A 19076-nucleotide genomic window follows, 5' to 3' on the forward strand; every position below is an offset into this window, starting at 1 on the left:
AATGCAGTCTATACTTGTCTTACCTCTTGTGTATTAATGTAATCCTCCAGTTTTTTTTACAGAGTGTTCTAACGTAGTCTATACTTGTCTTACCCAGTGACTCCTAATGTAACCCACATTTTGTTTCAGTACCAAATCATGTAAGTAACCTTGTGTCCTTTCATATTACTGTTGTTAAGTTTTCTAATGGTATATTAATTTTGTTAAGTACCAACGTTACCCTATACTGTGTCATAATATAACATCCCAACACTACCATATTCTGTGTGCCTAATGGTTACTCTTTTCTCTGTCCTAATTGTAACATCCTAATATGGTCCGGCTATTTAGCATCCTAATGTAATGTCCCAATATTATCCTATACTGTGTCCTAATGTAATGTCCCAATATTATCCTATACTGTGTCCTAATGTAATGTCCCAATGTTACTCCTATACTGTGTCCTAATGTAATGTCGGGCCAATATTACCCTATACTGTGTCCTAATGTAATGTCCATGTCCCAATATTATCCTATACTGTGTCTTAATGTAATGTCCGCAATGTTACCACTCTAGTACTGTGTCATAATGTAATGTCCCAATGTTTACCCTATACTGTGTCCTATTTAATGTAATGTCCCAATATTACCTATACTGTGTCCTAATGTAATGTCCCAATATTATCCTATACTGTGTCTTAATTTAACATCCCATATATTAATCCTATACTGTGTCCTAATGTAACATCCCAATCTTACCCTATACTGTGTCCTAATGTAATGTCCCAATTATTACCACTATACTGTGTCCTAATGAATGTCCCAATATTATCCTATACTGTGTCTTAATGTAACATCCCAACATTAACCTACAACATAGATAATAGAATAATAATTATTACTCTATTATCTATGTCTACAGGTATACTATGGTCGCTAATCTTGCACTCCTTTAAACTATTCATTAAAATACATTGTGTGCTGTTGTCAGTGTTGGAGTTTATTTTGTGTCAAAAGTGAATTTTAGATTATGATATATGTTAGGGTTTTTAATCATTCATTGAGTATTTATGGTTTCTCATTTCCTCTTGGTTTATTATTTTGTATTCAGTTTTCTAGCTGCCATCAGAAGTTTTATTTACACTATATAGTTATTGATTAATTTCTATTACAATAATTTCTACATTAGAAATTTTAAATTATAGTTCTTATCATACTAAACTATCACTGAGTTGTGTATAAAAACTCTAATGCATTCTAACAAATGTTTGTCCAACACTATATTACATTTTGTAGTTAAATAGTTATCCTCTTAGATGATCTAGATCACATTCTCTGATAACAGTTACCTTGTAAGTTTGATATGTTGTACATACAATAAAAAACACCCTCCTTCTCTTTTTTAATTATTAGATTAAAAATATTACTGGTAATCTATTAACTATATACATACAATCAACACTTATAGTTGTGAGTTGAATATAAACTTTGAGTATAGTAATAGTGTTTATTCCATATGAGAAGAATGATTTAGATATAAGGAAACCACTCACCACTAGTAAGTTAATAGATCTTAGTATGCAATAAATTTATAATCTTTTAGACATGTATATTGGAGATGTTGTATCTATTGATAGTGAGTGAGGACTGCTATATAGAATGTTTGAATAATGTTTTTCTTTTCTAGAGTGGAATACTTGCTGCTGCTCTATATCTTCTCTCTGTTTCTTTTCGGTCGTACTGACATATCCTGTATGGTTATAACTACAACACATAATAATGTAGTGGTTATTGTTAATAATTTTACTTTAGATATGAGATATAATAATAAATGATGTTCTCTGATAATGTGTTGTGTAATGATTATGTTCATTATTAACTATCTCTATAGTTATGTTGGTATTCTATTTCTACAACAAAAAATGATGTATCCAATGATTGACACATTTTATTTAATATATTGTAAGTTCAAGGGGTATAAGATATAATTATTATTAATTTTGTTCTCTTTTTAATTATGTAGGTATATATATTACTGAAGATCTGATAAAAGTTTTATACTACACAGATGTCACACAAACCAAGCTGTACTACCAACAAAAGACAGTTTTACTATTTGGTCAGATAATTGTAATATAATAATGTATATATACATACATTAATGATAAAGCCTTTCACTGTTGCTATATATAGAGCTTTTTAATTTTAGTTGAGTTAGTTTTCATATGTGGATACTGTACATGCCATAGAATATGGAATAGCCTTGAACTAACCTCATATGATTATGATTTAGCATTTTGATAATAACATATAGTAGGCCTATTTGCATGTACTGTATAGTCTAGTTAACATACCCTTACTGGTCACTGAGTGGGCAGAGTTAACTGGGTTGAATATGTACTGCTCTATAACCTAAGGTATCCTATATATATAGCTGTACAAAAGTGCCTAGCCAATGTTTTGTTTCTAAGTTTAATAGAATAGAGCCAATCAGCTGCTTATAGTACAAGTATATCTCTCCCTCTCTAGAGATTTGGAGTTAAGTTTTGTACAGTAACATCCCATCTTGTAATCACGCTACTTTTAGTAGTGTAGTTATACATTATAGAAGAATTATATACAATGCATGTACTTCTGATGTAAATTATATCCCTATAGTCTTCTGTATGTATGTACCATATGTCATATATCCTTTTGTTGCCTATGGTATTATCTATGACCTATAGTATGTTCTGAGTCAACATGTATATTATTTGTGTGTTCTTGATATGTAACTTGCAGTTTATAATTTAACCCTTCTAATTTTGTTAAGTTACCTTAGGACACAAAAGTATAAGAATTAGAAGAATAGGGCAACATTGGTAAGTTGCATTAGGTTGCAGTATTAGTAACATTTGACATTACAGTAGGACACAGAAAGGTATAAATTGGGAAGTTACATTAGGACACAGAAGAGGGTAACATTGGGACTATTAGCCTCTCAAGGGAGTAACATTGGGAAGTTACATTAGGACACCATCAGGATAATATTGGGGTGTGTTAACTTTAGGAACAGAATTAGGAGATAACATGTTGAGATGTTGTGTTTAGACCCCCAGAATAGGAAATAACATGGAACATACAATTAAACACAGAATAGGATAACATTGGAACATTACATTAAGACACAGATAGGGTAACATTGGGACATTACATTAGGACACGAATAGAATAAGATTGGTAAGTTACCTTAGAACATAGAATAGGATAACATTGGAACGTTTTCATTAGAATGCAAATAGGATAACATTGGAACATTACAATTAAGACACAGAATAGGATAACATTGGTATGCTATATTATGACACAGAAAGGGTATACTTTGGGACAATACATTAGGAAATAGTATAAAGTAACATATGTATGTTATATTAGGGCACAGAATAGGGTAAGATTTTGATGTACACTAGGACGCAGAATAGAGCAACATTTGATAATTACACTAGGACACAGTATGATGTAACATTGGGACATTAGCACTCATAATAAGGTAACCATTGGTTTGTTACATTAGGACATAGAATGGTGTAACATTGGGACATTAACGCATTAGGAAACCAGAATAGGTTAACTTGGGATGTTTCATTAAGACCGGGTTAGTGAGATGTTATATTAGGGAAACAGTATTAGTGTAATATTGGCATGTTAAAGTAACATTAGGACATAGAAACATTAGGGTAACTTTGGGACATTACATTGTCTAATGTAAACCTTCTTCTCATTGTATTCATAACATAACTAACCTCCTGTATGTTCACTTCAACTCCTATATACTGTCTCTTAACATCAACCCTTTTCCTTGACTGTTCGTTGCAAAATCACATATCCCTCTCCATTTATTTGTGTAGCCCTCTTTCTACTAATTTATAATGGATCCTCCTGTCTAATAACAACAACATGTTACATCTACTGTCTAGTATACCTTCCTCTATCCTCCTGTTCACTGTGGTCACTGTGTTTTTCTCCAATGGGTGCAACCATCCTGTTCAATCTCCCAGAATATAACTCATTGTAGCCCTCTGTTCTATATTGAAATATATAGTACCATATGCTATCCATTGTTTCATATCATATTAGCTGTTGTTTGTCCATGTCATAATAAAAGCCCTCCTTTCTATTCTTGTCCTTATGTAAACCCTATATTCTCATTGATACAAACATATATTAGGCTGTGTTTTATGCTACCTAATGTTTAGATGTGATTTCACTGTGTGTGCTAATGTATCTTCTCCTATCCATTATCCCTGATAACATTGTATTTTATGTATTATCACTATCCCATAAATAATCACGGTAACCTTCTTTTTCATGGTCCACTGTATCAAATCCTGATGGAATCCTCATGCCATTATTTATCTGTGCACCTGTTGACTTGCTCATATGGGCACTGGACAGCCCTCCCTCCACATAAATAAGCTTTGGGTTTACTGTATGTCTTTATGTAACCCTCCTCTTTATGGTTTCCTGTACTGTGTCATAATCTAACATTGATTCTCATCCTATTCTGTGTCCTAATATAACATACCAATTAAAACCCTATTCTGTTTCCTAATAAAATGTCCAATGTTATCATATTCTGAGTCCTGATATAACTAATCACATATTACTCTGTACTATGTCATGATGTAATATCCCAATGTTAATTCTGTGTTGTAATATAACATCCTAGTGTGACTTTTCAATGTAACATCACATTCTTATCTTATATCTTATTATTGTGTCATAATATAACATACCAACTTTACATTATTCTGTTTCATAATGTTATGTTCCAATGTCACTCTATTCTATGTCCTAATGTAACATCTCATATACTATGGCCTAATGTAACAAAGTCAATTGTTACCCTAATCTGTGTTCCAAGGTAATGTTCCAATGTTATCATTTTCTGTGTGCTAATGTACTTACCAATGTTACCCTATTTATGAGTGCTAATGTCCTAATGTTTACCCTCTTTTGTGTCCTAATATAATATCCAAATTTTGCCCTATTCTGTGTCCTAGTGCAATGTCCCTATCTTAGTGTTTTCCTGTGTCCTAATCCAACTACCCTATTCTGCATCCTAATGTAACTTGCCAATGTTGCCGTCTGTTTTGTGTCTCTAGTGTAATGTCCTAATCTTACCCTATTGTGTCCTAATGTATCATATCAATCTTACCCTATTCTCTGCATACTGTAAGTCTCCATTGTTACCCTATTATGAGTGCTAAAGTTCCAATGTTACCCTCTTCTGTGTCCTAATGTATTGTCCCAATGTTTCCTCTATCTTTGTCGCCAATGTAATGTCCCAATGTTCCTCTATTCTTTGTCCTAATGTAACTTACCAATGTTTCGATAATCTGTGTCTTAATGCAACGTCTCAATGTTACCTTATACTGTGGTTGGTTTTTGTAACCAACTTGTCCTGACTGTAAACTTCCTATCCACTGTTTATTAATATAACATTGTTTTAACATAACTCTCCTGTTCACTTTTTCCCTTCTAATACAATGGCATTGCTTTCTTATCCTCTTTTTTATATGTAATCCCTTCTTTCTAGTTTCTACTCTTCATTGTGACTCTTCTACTCATTGTTTCAAACATACCTAACCTCTTCTTAATATAACACCATCATAGCATAACTCTTGTGTTCAGCTTTCTTAATGACTATTATATATGTACCCTCTTTCTAACATGTAGCCTTCTTCTCATGACCTGTTGACTACATCTACTTTAACCCCTTGATGGATGAAATAACATTAACTTTTGTGATTGTTGTTGTGTGCCTCAATTCACTGTTGTTAAGTATTCTAAGTATGATTGTTGTTAATTGCTTACTTACTAAATATATGAATATTTTCTATTACTATAACCTTTCTACATTAAAATTATAATTCTGATTGTACTAATTTGATTGTGAGTTGTGTATCACACTCTAATACAATGATCTGATCACATTCTCTGATAACATTATCTTGTAAGTTTGATATGTTGCAATATTGTGGTAGTGGTTCTGGTACCGGATGGTTGGATAGCTTTGAATCAGACTGCTTGGAATGGTCAGAACATTATTATCACAGGGCTCTGATCCAAACATCATGGACAAAGTACTATATGTCATCATTTGATAATCATTAACTTGTATCATATAATTTCAGGAGGGTTGGTGTGCCTTGAGACATGCTAAGAAGGTCACAACCATTGCCATTGTAAAATAATAATATTGAGTTAAGTTTGGTTTGAAGGGGCTGGACGAGACTAGAAGGGTGTGTTTTAACACAGATATGGCTGAGGAGTATCTTGAGCAATTGTTGGATGAAGTACCTCAACTCCATGAAGTATGCAACGATGTTAGAACTGCTCATTGGTACAGTTAGGATACAATACAACTGAATACTGTGGACTTAGATAATATAAATGATTCTGCTGTGACTGACAACTATCACGTATGATGACGTGTGGCTCAATAAGAAAAGGTAACGCTGCTACAAGATCATTGTTAACGGCTTTACAAACTGATCATGTTGGTCAGAAGAGGATTGCAGATGAGTATAAAGAGAAGTTGATAACTAAGGTTAGTGTATCGTAGCCTATAGCCTTGTAAAGGAGGACAGCCATGTTTGCACCATCATCCCATTTTGAGAATAGCCATAGTGTTATTTTGTATGTCAGAAAGTCATACTTTGTTGCATATAGTTAATGCTTAGGTTTAGGGGGTGGGGATCAGTATCATAATACACAACAAAGTATAGGACTTCCTGTCAGACAATATATCACTGTTTATTTTGAAAAGCACTACTAAAGTGTAGAACACTTGCTGTAGTTTTTAATGATTTTAGTTTGTTTATAATTACCATGCTGCCACTGAATGATGTTTCTTTGTCAATTGTTGTATACATAGTGAGAGACACTTCATTATCATTGCCATGCAGCTAGCTAACTTACACATACAAAGCAAGTATCTCATCCATGTCCAAATAGGTGTGTGGACATAAGAGCTTAGTAGAATGAGGGTAAGTAAAAGTGCCATAACTTGAGAATGAACCTTTTTTAAAATTCCAATGTTGAAAATGTAAAAAACTTGCATATTGTACACACAAAATTTTTGTTAGTAGTGATAAAGTCTGCATATGTGCTTGTGCTTTGGGAACAGACAGACAAACGACCAAGTACTATATAGGATATAGTATTAATTACCTATTACATGGAGAATGTTTATTACCAGCTCTCTATTAACTGCCTTATTTCAGTATGATATTTATTGTATGTGTTATCATTTCAGGCAGCAGAGATAAGGAAAACAGCTACAAGTGAGTCTAGAGACTTAAGTATACCAGTGAAAGAAGTCAAAGACTGTAGTGGAACAAGAAGAAACTACTGACAGATCAACCATTAGAAAAATACTCCAAATCCTGGTAAGACAATGTCATATTTGATATACCTTTTGAGAAAGCTATATCAATGATATTGAAATTATTCAGGAGACATAGTTTTTCAATATAAATTACATGAATATCATTAAGACTCAGTGGCAAACCAGCATTTAAAACTATATCTTTTTCATTTTCATTAAAATTTCTTTATTGCATAGGCTTATTCATAATAACAGCCCTCATTTATATATGTACTGTGTTAGTTGGCAAAAGTGCCATTGTTTTCAATGGAACACCAGAAAGCTTACTGTGATACTGATATCATTAATGTAAACTCTTGACCTTTTAAACTGTTCTCTAATTTTATGCTCTGGCCTCTTTGGAATAAATTTAAAGAATTAAATAATGATAAAAATAATAATGATTATTTAAAGTTTGATTTTGAATGTAGAGATGATATATGAAGAAATTGAAGAGGTACAAAAATTAGCAAAAATGCTTACAATTTGAGAGATGATAATTTTCCAACACTTTATATAGCAGTACGACGATCATTAGAAGATCACAATGTCAATCTACGTGATGCTAAAGACCTCATATGTTTGGCTTTATATCTCAAAACCATTTTTCATCTCAAGAGATGGAAATGTATACAGCTAAACTTGAAAGAGTTAATGATATGAAAGACTTACTAGCTTTTCTACTCAACCAGCATTTCATCAGCTACATCAATTATGCTCTCTTGAAAAATTTCTAAACTAGTTGATGACTCAAATATTAACTATCAATTTGAACAATATGAACAGAAATGGTACAGCATTATTCACAACAGCTTCTATCAATGATATTATGGAGATGTTTTCGCCAATGTCCAGACCTCAAACCATTAACAGCTATTGGATTACCTCATATGGTCTTACGACTGAAAAAGCATTGGCGTTTGAAACCTGTTCATACCTGGAATACTACGTTTTCTGAAACAGTCCCTTCATCTGACTCTTGTTTACTTCATGAAATAAAGGAGAATTGTGTCCTCATAACATATGCTGGTGCTTCCTTCTGCTATACCTGCTATTCTAAAAGATCTCAGAGATGCAGTTGTAATAGAGAAACTAGACAATATTGGAGTGACTGTAGTACAGTTACCTGATGGAGGTAATGATATCAAAAATTGTATTAAACTATTAATACTTTAATGAATAATGTAATTGTAATTATTTAATGTTCTTTTACTATAGGAAAAGTCAGTAATGAATCTATGATCACCATGACAACAGAACCAACAACTAGTTTGGTATGTATCTCAATATTCACTGTTTATAATATGTAGATTTAATAAATAAAAAATCTATCCACAATTTCAATAATATAAACTTGTACTTGCTTAGTACATTGGGTTTAAGCTTTTCCCTCAGACAGTATTATAACCTTGTATTAATATGACAACTTAATCTCACCTCTCCACCATTGAGACTAATAATGAGAACTACAAGAGCTGATGACCCAGTAAAAATTGTAATGTGTTTGTGTCTAAAATATTTTGGTGTAGTAGGAAGAAAAAAGAAATTATTTTACTGATTTTTGAAATCTTGACTATCTTAAAGTGTAACTCAGAAGTAAACACTGCAATAGTTCTAATCTAGTGTTGTTTCTAATAATTATATTTCACTGGACAATGTTAACTGTCCTTACATAATATTAAAGTGTAGTTGTTTTAAGGTATTGTAAATACTAAACTACTAATGACTGTATTTTTACATCTAAAATTAATCCAAATAACCATAATTATTAGCTAATTTTAAATATAAACTTTAAAAATTGTTAGTATATTGCTATCATTTTCCAGGATTAAGATAATTGTACTTATCACATGTTGTTTTTTGGTTTATTACCATTATATCAAATTATGACAAGGACAAAATTTAGATGACATTTCATAATTTGTATATGCTTTTTTAGATGTTATCTATTATTATTGTACAATTACAGAATACCACAAAACTCCTATTCATTATACTGCTGAGAGAGGTGGCCATGCTAGTGTTCAAATCATTACTGATAAAGAAGCCAGTGTTGATTGTATTGACAAAGTAAGTGACTACATTACAACATGTACATTTATTATAATTACAGGATAACAAAAACTCCACTTCATTATGGCTGTTGAGAGAGGTGACTTCTTTAGTATTGAAAAATTACTTAATAAAGGGGCCAGTGTTGATTGTGTTGACAAAGTATGTGACTACATTACAACATGTACATTTATTATAATTACAGGATAACAAAACTCCACTTCATTATGCTGCTAAGAGTGGTAATCAGTCTGTTGTTGAAGTATTACTGATAAAGGAGCCAGTGTTGATTGTGTTGACAAAGTAAGTGACTACATTACAACATGTACATTTATTATAATTACAGGATAACAAAACTCCACTTCATTATGCTACTGACCATGTTTACGGTTATGGTATTCAACCATTACTTGATAAAGGGGCCAGTGTTGATTGTGTTGACAAAGTAAGTGACTACATTACAAGATGTACATTTATTATAATTACAGGATAACAAAACCCCACTTCATTATGCTGCTGACCATGTTTACGGTTATGGGTGTTCAACCATTACTTGATAAAGGAGCCAGTGTTGATTGTGTTGACAAAGTAAGTGACTACATTACAACATGTACATTTTTATAATTACAGGATAAAAACCCCACTTCATTATGCTGCTAAGAGTGGTAACAGTTTAAGTGTTAAAAAGATTCTTGATGAAGGGGCCAGTGTTGATTTTGTTGACAAAGTAAAGTGTGACTACATTACAAGATGTACATTTATATAATTACAGGATAACAAACTCCACTTCATTATGCTGCTGACCATGTTTAACGGTTATGGTATTCAACCATTACTTGATAAAGGAGCCAGTGTTGATTGTGTTGACAAAGTAAGTGACTACATTCAAGATGTACATTTATTTTTAATTACAGGATAAACAAAACCCCACTTCATTATGCTGCTGACCAGGTTTACGGTTATGGTGTTCAACCATTACTCGATAAAGGCCAGTGTTGATTGTGTTGACAAAGTAAATGACTACATTACAACACGTACATATATTATAATTACAGGATAACAAAACCCCACTTCACTATGCTGCTGACCATGTTACGGTTATGGTGTTCAACCATTACTTGATAAAGGGGCCAGTGTTGATTGTGTTGACAAAGTAAGTGACTACATTACAACATGTACATTTATTATAATACAGGATAGCAAAACTCCACTTCATTATGCTGCTGACCATGTTTATGGTTATGGTGTTCAACCATTACTTGATAAAGGGGCCAGTGTTGATTGTGTTGACAAAGTAAGTGACTACATTACAAGATGTACATTTATTATAATTACAGGATAACAAAACTCCACTTCATTATGCTGCTACGACAGGCAACGGATCTAGTGTTCAATCATTACTTGATAAAGGGGCCAGTGTTGATTGTGTTGACAAAGTAAGTGACTACATTACAACATGTACATTTATTATAATTACAGGATAACAAAACTCCACTTCATTATGCTGCTAAGAGTGGTAACAGTTTAAGTGTTAAAAGATTACTTGATAAAGGAGCCAGTGTTGATTGTGTTGACAAAGTAAATGACTACACTACCACATGTACATTTATTACAGAGTGTTTAATTGCTATAATTTATCATCAAATATAATAATAATAATGTAAATTAATTACAAGTAAGGATAGTGCTGTTCTCTTTAATGGTTGTTTGATGTCAGTAATAATTTCATTGTGTTTCTTTATCAGAAACTATTGCTTTTATTGTGCTGCTAAAGGTGGTGCTAGTGATCTTATGAAAATACTATTATCTCAAGATATTGGTATTGATGTTGTAGATGAGGTGAGACTGAACTAATGATAGAATATACCTATATTATAGCTCAAGCTATCCACATATACTGACAAAGTATATGTTATTAATGTAGAGCAAATAGTACTGATATTAGTTTTTTAAATGCATAATGAATGGAGTATTTCTCTATTTTGATATGATACTATGTCTATATATGTAATCTGATAATATTGATGTTGCAAGTCTAACCCCTTTAGCATTTAATGGTCCTTTTTTTAATATTTGCATACTAAGTACTATTTACTATCAAATATCTATTATCTTGTATTATGTAGCATAACAAAACACCACTTCATTATGCTGCTAAGAGAGGACATCAGTCTATTGTTCAACTACTACTTCATAAAGGAGCCAATATTTACGAAGTAAATAGCTACATAATTTTAATATAATTAAACTTAATTATCAGGAACAATTACTTCATTATGCTGCTGAAGGTGGTCTCAGTGATCTTTCAAAAATGATAATAGATGAAGTCCACATTGATGTCAATAGCTTGAATAAGGTTAGATAACTATTTGTAGAATCATTATAATGACAAAAAAGTGAAGGAAAGAGAGAGTAAAGCTTCAACTTAAGTCTTTTTCCATGTTTCTATATTCAAGCATCCACTGCATGATATATCATCTGTTGAGTTCAAGAAAACATCATCTTTCCTAACTATTATAGTTAATATTAGCATACAGCAATAGAATGAAAGAGTGGGTACATATTACATATACCTAATTGTTTTATAAACTGCTTGATCTGCGAAATCAATATCTATTAGTTTTTACTGGAATATTTCTATTTAGAGAGGGAGGACTGCTCTTCATTATGCTGCTGAGATAGGTCACACTATTAATGATATGATCGTTAGAACCTGTTTTGGACAAAGGATGTGATCCTAACATTAAAGATGAGGTAAATATCATTACAATATCTATATGCCACTTTAATCTTATACATAACATAGGATGGTAACACTGCTCTTCATTTGGTTTTTCAACCTCATCATCTCAGTCGCCACATGTATGGCATGCATAGTTATAATACTATTATTGAGTTATTAAAAGGTGGTGCAAATCCTAACATTGAGAACAAGGTGGGTACTGTAGACATGAAGAGTTACCCTAATCTTATATTGTCTATAAATCTATGTCCATTTTAACGTAATAATTTCTTGTTGTCAAGTTTTAATACTAACATCTATCATGTTTTGAAGTGCCTATTATTAGTTTATATTATGTGTTATATGTTGTGTTATGTCCTCTATTTATTACTGGGTATTTCTATTTAGAGAGGGAGGACTGCTCTTCATTATGCTGCTGAGAGAAGACGCATTGATGTTGACATCATTAGAACACTGTTGGACAAAGGATGTGATCCTAACATTAAAGATGAGGTAAATATCATTACAATATCTATATGCCACTTTAATCTTATATATAACATAGGATGGTAACACTGCTCTTCATTTGGTTTTTCAACCTCATCATCTCAGTCGCCACATGTATGGCATGCATAGTTTATAATACTATTATTGAGTTATTAAAAGGTGGTGCAAATCCTAACATTGAGAACAAGGTGGGTACTGTAAACATGAAGAGTTACCTAATCTTATATTGTCTATAAATCTATGTCCATTTTAACGTAATAATTTTCTTGTTGTCAAGTTTTAATACTAACATCTATCATGTTTTGAAGTGCCTATTATTAGTTTATATTATGTGTTATATGTTGTGTTATGTCCTCTATTTTTATTACTGGGTATTTCTATTTAGAGAGGGAGGACTGCTCTTCATTATGCTGGCTGAGAGAAGACGCATTGATGTTGACATCATTAGAACACTGTTGGACAAAGGATGTGATCCTAACATTACAGATGAGGTAATGTCATTAAAATATTCTTTATGCCATCTTTAAATCATATAACATAGGATGGTAACACTGCTCTTCATTTGGTTCTTCAACTATATGATCATCTCAGTCACCCACATGTATGACAAGCATAGTTATGATACTATTGTTGAGTTATTATTAAAAGGTGGTGCAGATCCTTACATCAGGACAAAGGTAGGTACTGTAGACAGGAAGAGTTAAATAATCTTTGATGATTGTTAGTAGCCCAATTATTAGAGACCAAATGAGATTAAATATTTTTACAAATACTCTAATCTAGATAACTAGCATACTTGGATTATCATTGTGTCTACATCAATAAAATCACTGATGTCTTTATTAACAGAATGGTGAGACACCTAAAAATTTGGTAAATAGAGGATATTTTTGGCGTTTGAAAAAAACCCCAAAGAGAAACACATTCTATCACTTCTTGATACATATTCACATATTACAGTAAGTATTATATCTCTTGAATTATTTAAATAGTATAAATGTTATATGTTGTATTTTGTACTCTCTTTTATTACTGGGTAATTAACATACTTGGACTCGTTTTTTCCATTGTATATTTTCTGTAGTTAGATTATTAATGTTTTTATTAACAAAGAAGTCAGACAGCTAAACATTTTATAATTGAAGAGTATCCCTTCCTACCTAAAGTGTAACAAAATAATATCATATCTTAATACATATTCAAATATTGCTGCAAGTGTTATAAAATATGTCATGTGATTTGTATATATTATAACATATAAATGTCACTAAAATTTATAATGCCTAGTGACTTCACAAATTATATTGCTTTGAAATTATTATTATTATTATTAATAATTAATATTATTATTATTATTATTATTATTATTACTATTATTATGGTATATCCAATATAGGCTAAAAAAGAAATATTTCAAGAACCAAAGGTCATGTCAGATGTCTTGTCCAAGTTATCATCTTCAAAGCCAGTACATGTATGTAGTAGATATAAAGACTGTTACTTCATTGTTAGTATAATTTATTACATTATAGATATTCCAGTTCACTCATGCATTAGAAAGTAAACAAAAGTCAATGATGTATACTGTGGACAAGGTAATATTAGTAGACTAGATATAATACTCAGTGGATTGTATATTATCATATATTAATTAATAAGTATGAGCTGTTTTACCTGTAATGATGTTCTTATTTAATTATAAAGCATATATTGGTTTATAAGAGGGATTAAAACAATTTTAAGTCTGAGTGATTATAATAGTTTTAATGTCAACAAAGAGATGTGTAACCTATTTAAATCATATCATCATTTGGTTTTACTGAACCATCAATCATGTCATCATAGCTGAAATTTTATATAGTGGTTTGCACTGTTGATAGTGTGAATGTTCTTATCTCATGGAGGGACTATTTTAAATCTCTTGTTAGGCACTCATCATTAAAAAACCATATGGTTTAAAGTGTATTTAATTTGAATTATTTAAATTCATTTTTTGTTACAGAAGTTACTGGTGAATATATCAGTAAAGAACAAGACACATATTAATACTATAAGTAATAATACACACTACTGGTTGTCCTAATAAGTTTTTTTTTTAGTAAATAAAATATGTATTATTAGTTTATAATTACTATTTGGTTGTTATTTTTATATAACATAACAATACTGACTTATATGTGTGTAAGACAGATTATTAACTGACAGTCCAAAGGCTTATTATCTGATTGTAGTACCGAGCCTGCTTTTCAATTATCAGTTCACTTCATGCATGATTACTAGAGATCTGTTATGAGTTTGATGAAACTGTACAAGAAAGTTAATAGACCTCTCAAATGAACTAACTAAAGACATGGAAATTAAAGTAGCCATAGATGTTAGAGTATCTCTGTTATATGAATGTGTTCACCTACTTCCATTTGGCTAGACTTCCAGATCTGGAAGTGATCATATTATTCAAACTTTCCTATATATAGCATTTTAGGTTTATCAGCAATAGCCATAGTTGAAACATTCCTCCACCTATTCCTGAGAACACCTCCCATTTTATGTCCCTGATATTCGTGTTGTAATAATTAAAGTTACATAATACATCATAGATATGGCAGCACTTAGTGAAAACACTGGATAGTTTCCATGGAAACTTTGCCAGGTGCATGTTTGAAGTCAAACACTCATAGACAGAGAAGTCATGAGATTTCTAACAATTATAAAATTAAAACATTTTCTAAAAAGGTATCACCTATTCATATAGCACAGTACTCTAGACACTATCAGTATCTTGTTTGCATTTTTTGTAAAGGACTGATATTAGCCATTCCTACATTTTCTTCATAATGTAAATAGTTTAAGCCAACGGTTCTCCAGAGCTCAAGATGGAATCATTCTAAGTTCAACCTGCTATTTTTCCGGATGTTATCACTTTTTAAGTAGTTATTAATCTTCGTCACAACGTGTCTTTTTTGTAACCATAGAACATCAGAGTCTTTCAGCATTTGTTAAACGCAAAATATGTCTGACGAGTATCTCGAACAATTGTTGGACGAAGTACCTCAACTCCATGAAGTATGCAAACGATGTTAGAACTGCTCATTGGTACGAGTTAGGTATACAATTACAACTGAATACTGTGGACTTAGATAATATAATGATTCTGCTGTGACTGACAACTATCTCGTATGTACGACGTGGGCTCAATAAGAGAGCTGATACTGCTACAAGAAGATCATTGTTAACCGCTTTACAAACTGATCATGTTGGACAGAAGAGGATTGCAGTCGAGTATCAAGAGAAAGTTGATGACTATGGTTAGTGTACTCAATACAGGATTATTCTGGTGTATGTAGAGTCAGGAATACCAGATTAACTAGCACATAACAATTTAATAGTATAAAATATAATAGAGACCAAGTGTAAGAATGTTGTACTCTTATTGTGAAGTTAATATATTTAGGTTCCAATACTTATGTCAAGTTAAAGTTTAGGGTATAGGGTATAGTAATATAATCACCTATTATATGGACAGTGTTTGTTAATGTTAGTAATGTTATCAGGTCTTATAGTAACTGTCTTGATTCCATATTTACATATATCATATGTTTTTTTGTTATCATTTCAGGCAGCAGAGATGAGGGAGAAAGCTCAACTAGCTACAAGTGAGTCTAGAACTTCAGTAGAACTGAAAATAAGTGACATGTTATTTATTGTGGCTTGAGTATTACGAAGATGTGGAATATAAAGAAGGAGGCCTAATAATAGAAATGTAAAATCCATCATATTTATTATTTTAAAGTATTTAGAATGAAAACACAAAATTTAAGAGACCACTCATAAGAGGGTAGTACATGAATGTATTGAACTATATCTTGTATACTGAATGATTTTAGAGTAAATGTGGATTATGAAACACTCTCACTCTACATTTCGTCCCTTTCATTTAATGTCCTTATTACACACTTGTTAAAACAACAATAATTCTCCCTGTATGCATAGTGAAGATATGATGTAACAGTAGTACTTTTCAATTTCCTCCACTAAGCTAAAATTAAATTACTATTTGTTGATAATAGCCTTGTTACACATTCTTTAAACAATAAATGTAACTTTCCCTATATCCATAATGAGGATATGGTTGTAATAGTGGCACTTTCGTCTTCCTCCTCTAAGGTAGACTTAAAAACTACCTATTGTTAATAAATATTATCATTAAGTTTCATGTGAAATAATGGTTTGTGAGTGCCATTAGTGTTAATATTTACCACTTTGGCTTCTCTTACTATTGTGTTTTCTTTTCTTGTTGTTATTACATGTCCTATCCTCTATAGCAAATTCAGTATCACATTTATGTTGACATATCTATCAAGTATATATCTAACCAAAATGGATGAATGTTTTCATAGTGACAAACTCAATTTGCATCTGTCTACCACACTCTGACCTATGAATATTTTTTAAGGGATAAGGGAATTGGTTCACTGTTTCTTTTCTCTCTTATAGACCTTCCAAATTTGGATGACAGAGTGATTCCAAAAGAAGATCACATCTTTGGAATCTCTCTCGGCTCCAGAGGACATTTCTATAAACATAAAAATTGAGAGTAATGGAGCCAGTCCACTCATGAAGCTCATGCTTTGAAGATTACTGGAATACAGCTTAATGAAACATTGGCTGAGAATGCTTTAAATATCGTTTTAGTAAAGACCCTTATCATTTACAAGTTGATCGTTGTGTTATTGAAGGAGACACTGCTTATTTGACATTTACAAATGAACAAGGTTAGTGAATTGGACTTGGTGTACTCAACATAATCCTGTTTTCACATCATATAGGAGTGTCTGTGTAATGGCTCAGCCACCAATAGATCTCTTGGATGCCCTATTGAATGTACATCAGTACCATAGCTGATGTATCTGCCTTCCAACCTCCTCATAGTATGCCTCAAGTTCTCCTTATTAAGAATATTCCTGATGAGTCACCCAAACCTTTTAAACCAGTCTCTACAAAGACAATTAATATTAGCTGGACATACTATAACTTCATGTATTATAGACGGAAACGAGCATATGTTAAGTTTCAAGACTCCAAATATAGTAAGGAGATAAATTTAGTTTTGTAATTATATATACCAACACTACATTTTATACTATTGTAAATTGGAAATTGTTATAGTCAGCTAATTTAATTTAGTTATTACTCTATAACCACAAATATTGTACACCCAGAAATTACTGGTAAACATTTCATAATTCTCAAGCCACAATATTAAAAATAACATGATGTATTTAACATCGATAATAATATATCCCCCTAGATATTTCAGATTTACAATATATAGTGCAAGTGTGTTCATTTAACACATACATGAACAATTCTTTTTAATGTTTAAGTATTTAATGGAATTAAATTCTCACCTCTGAGTAAAACTCATTATCAATAATCAGACTCAAAATTAGAAATTAGAGTGACCAGACAAGGTTGTGGGTGTGGCTTTAATAGTGAGCAAGTCGAAAAACTGGGTATATTTTTAATTATATATATGTTGTAATTTGAAATATTTCCCTACTCTATATATTAAGGTACTATCATATTGTACATGTGATTAGTTTCTTACATATTATAATGGTGACATTACTATCTGTGACAGATCCATTTTGTAAGAATGCTATTCATATCGTTCTAATAAGCTAAAACAAAACTAACAAACTAGCGCAGATGTTTCTTAATGAGTTCTATTAGTATTATATTTTTTACTAGATTTTCTTTCACTGTAGCTATATCGCAATTGTTAGCGTGCCCTCCAGACAACAGTACTATTTTGGGTCATCCAGTTATCTATAGTAGTGTGGATGGAAGATAAGATGCCACTATTACCAATAGTGATGATGATGTTGACACTCGTCTGTAGTAGTATTAAAATGGATGGATACCATCAGATTTCCTGGTCTTGAAGAAGCTTTTATTTATTCTTAAAAAATGCAACCAAGGACACAAATCTAACGTTTCTTGTGAAATAAAAGATGGAAAAGGCTTACATCAAGTACGATGATCCAACAGGTAAGGAGAAAATTATAGGAGTTACTGTAGAGTATATATCAGCTGATGTTATAATAAAGGCCTTGATGTAATGATATCCTTTTCTATCTCTGAAGTTGTAATGATGTGTTAAATGATACACTGTAAAAAATGATTGGTTGATTTTAACCAATTTGGTTATACAGGTTGCAATTACAAACTTATTTTTGTTAGAAAAGTAAGCATAATACTGTTTTCATTACTAATGCCCTACTGTTTATGTAGCTACATAACCATTAATTAAATAATACATTAGTAATCAAAGTAGTATTACTTAGTTACTTATTACATATGCAACCCACATACCATGTATTGGGTTAAATTAACTAATCAATT

General features: G+C 31.6%; 1 protein-coding gene across 1 annotated transcript; it reads left to right on the plus strand.

Annotated features, from left to right (window-relative positions):
- The first annotated feature begins 6448 nt into the window (after positions 1–6448).
- On the plus strand, positions 6449–16383 carry LOC121392237 (ankyrin-3-like). The gene is made up of 9 exons (XM_041523552.1): positions 6449–6571; positions 7280–7307; positions 8609–8664; positions 9648–9745; positions 10073–10169; positions 10638–10736; positions 11703–11798; positions 12573–12677; positions 16288–16383. The coding sequence occupies exons 1-9, from the start codon at positions 6449–6451 to the stop codon at positions 16381–16383; spliced, it is 798 nt and encodes a 265-aa protein (XP_041379486.1).
- The last annotated feature ends 2693 nt before the right edge of the window (positions 16384–19076 follow it).

Source organism: Gigantopelta aegis, unplaced genomic scaffold (genome assembly GCF_016097555.1).
Source record: "Gigantopelta aegis isolate Gae_Host unplaced genomic scaffold, Gae_host_genome ctg3560_pilon_pilon:::debris, whole genome shotgun sequence".
In the NCBI taxonomy this organism is placed as follows: domain Eukaryota; kingdom Metazoa; phylum Mollusca; class Gastropoda; order Neomphalida; family Peltospiridae; genus Gigantopelta; species Gigantopelta aegis.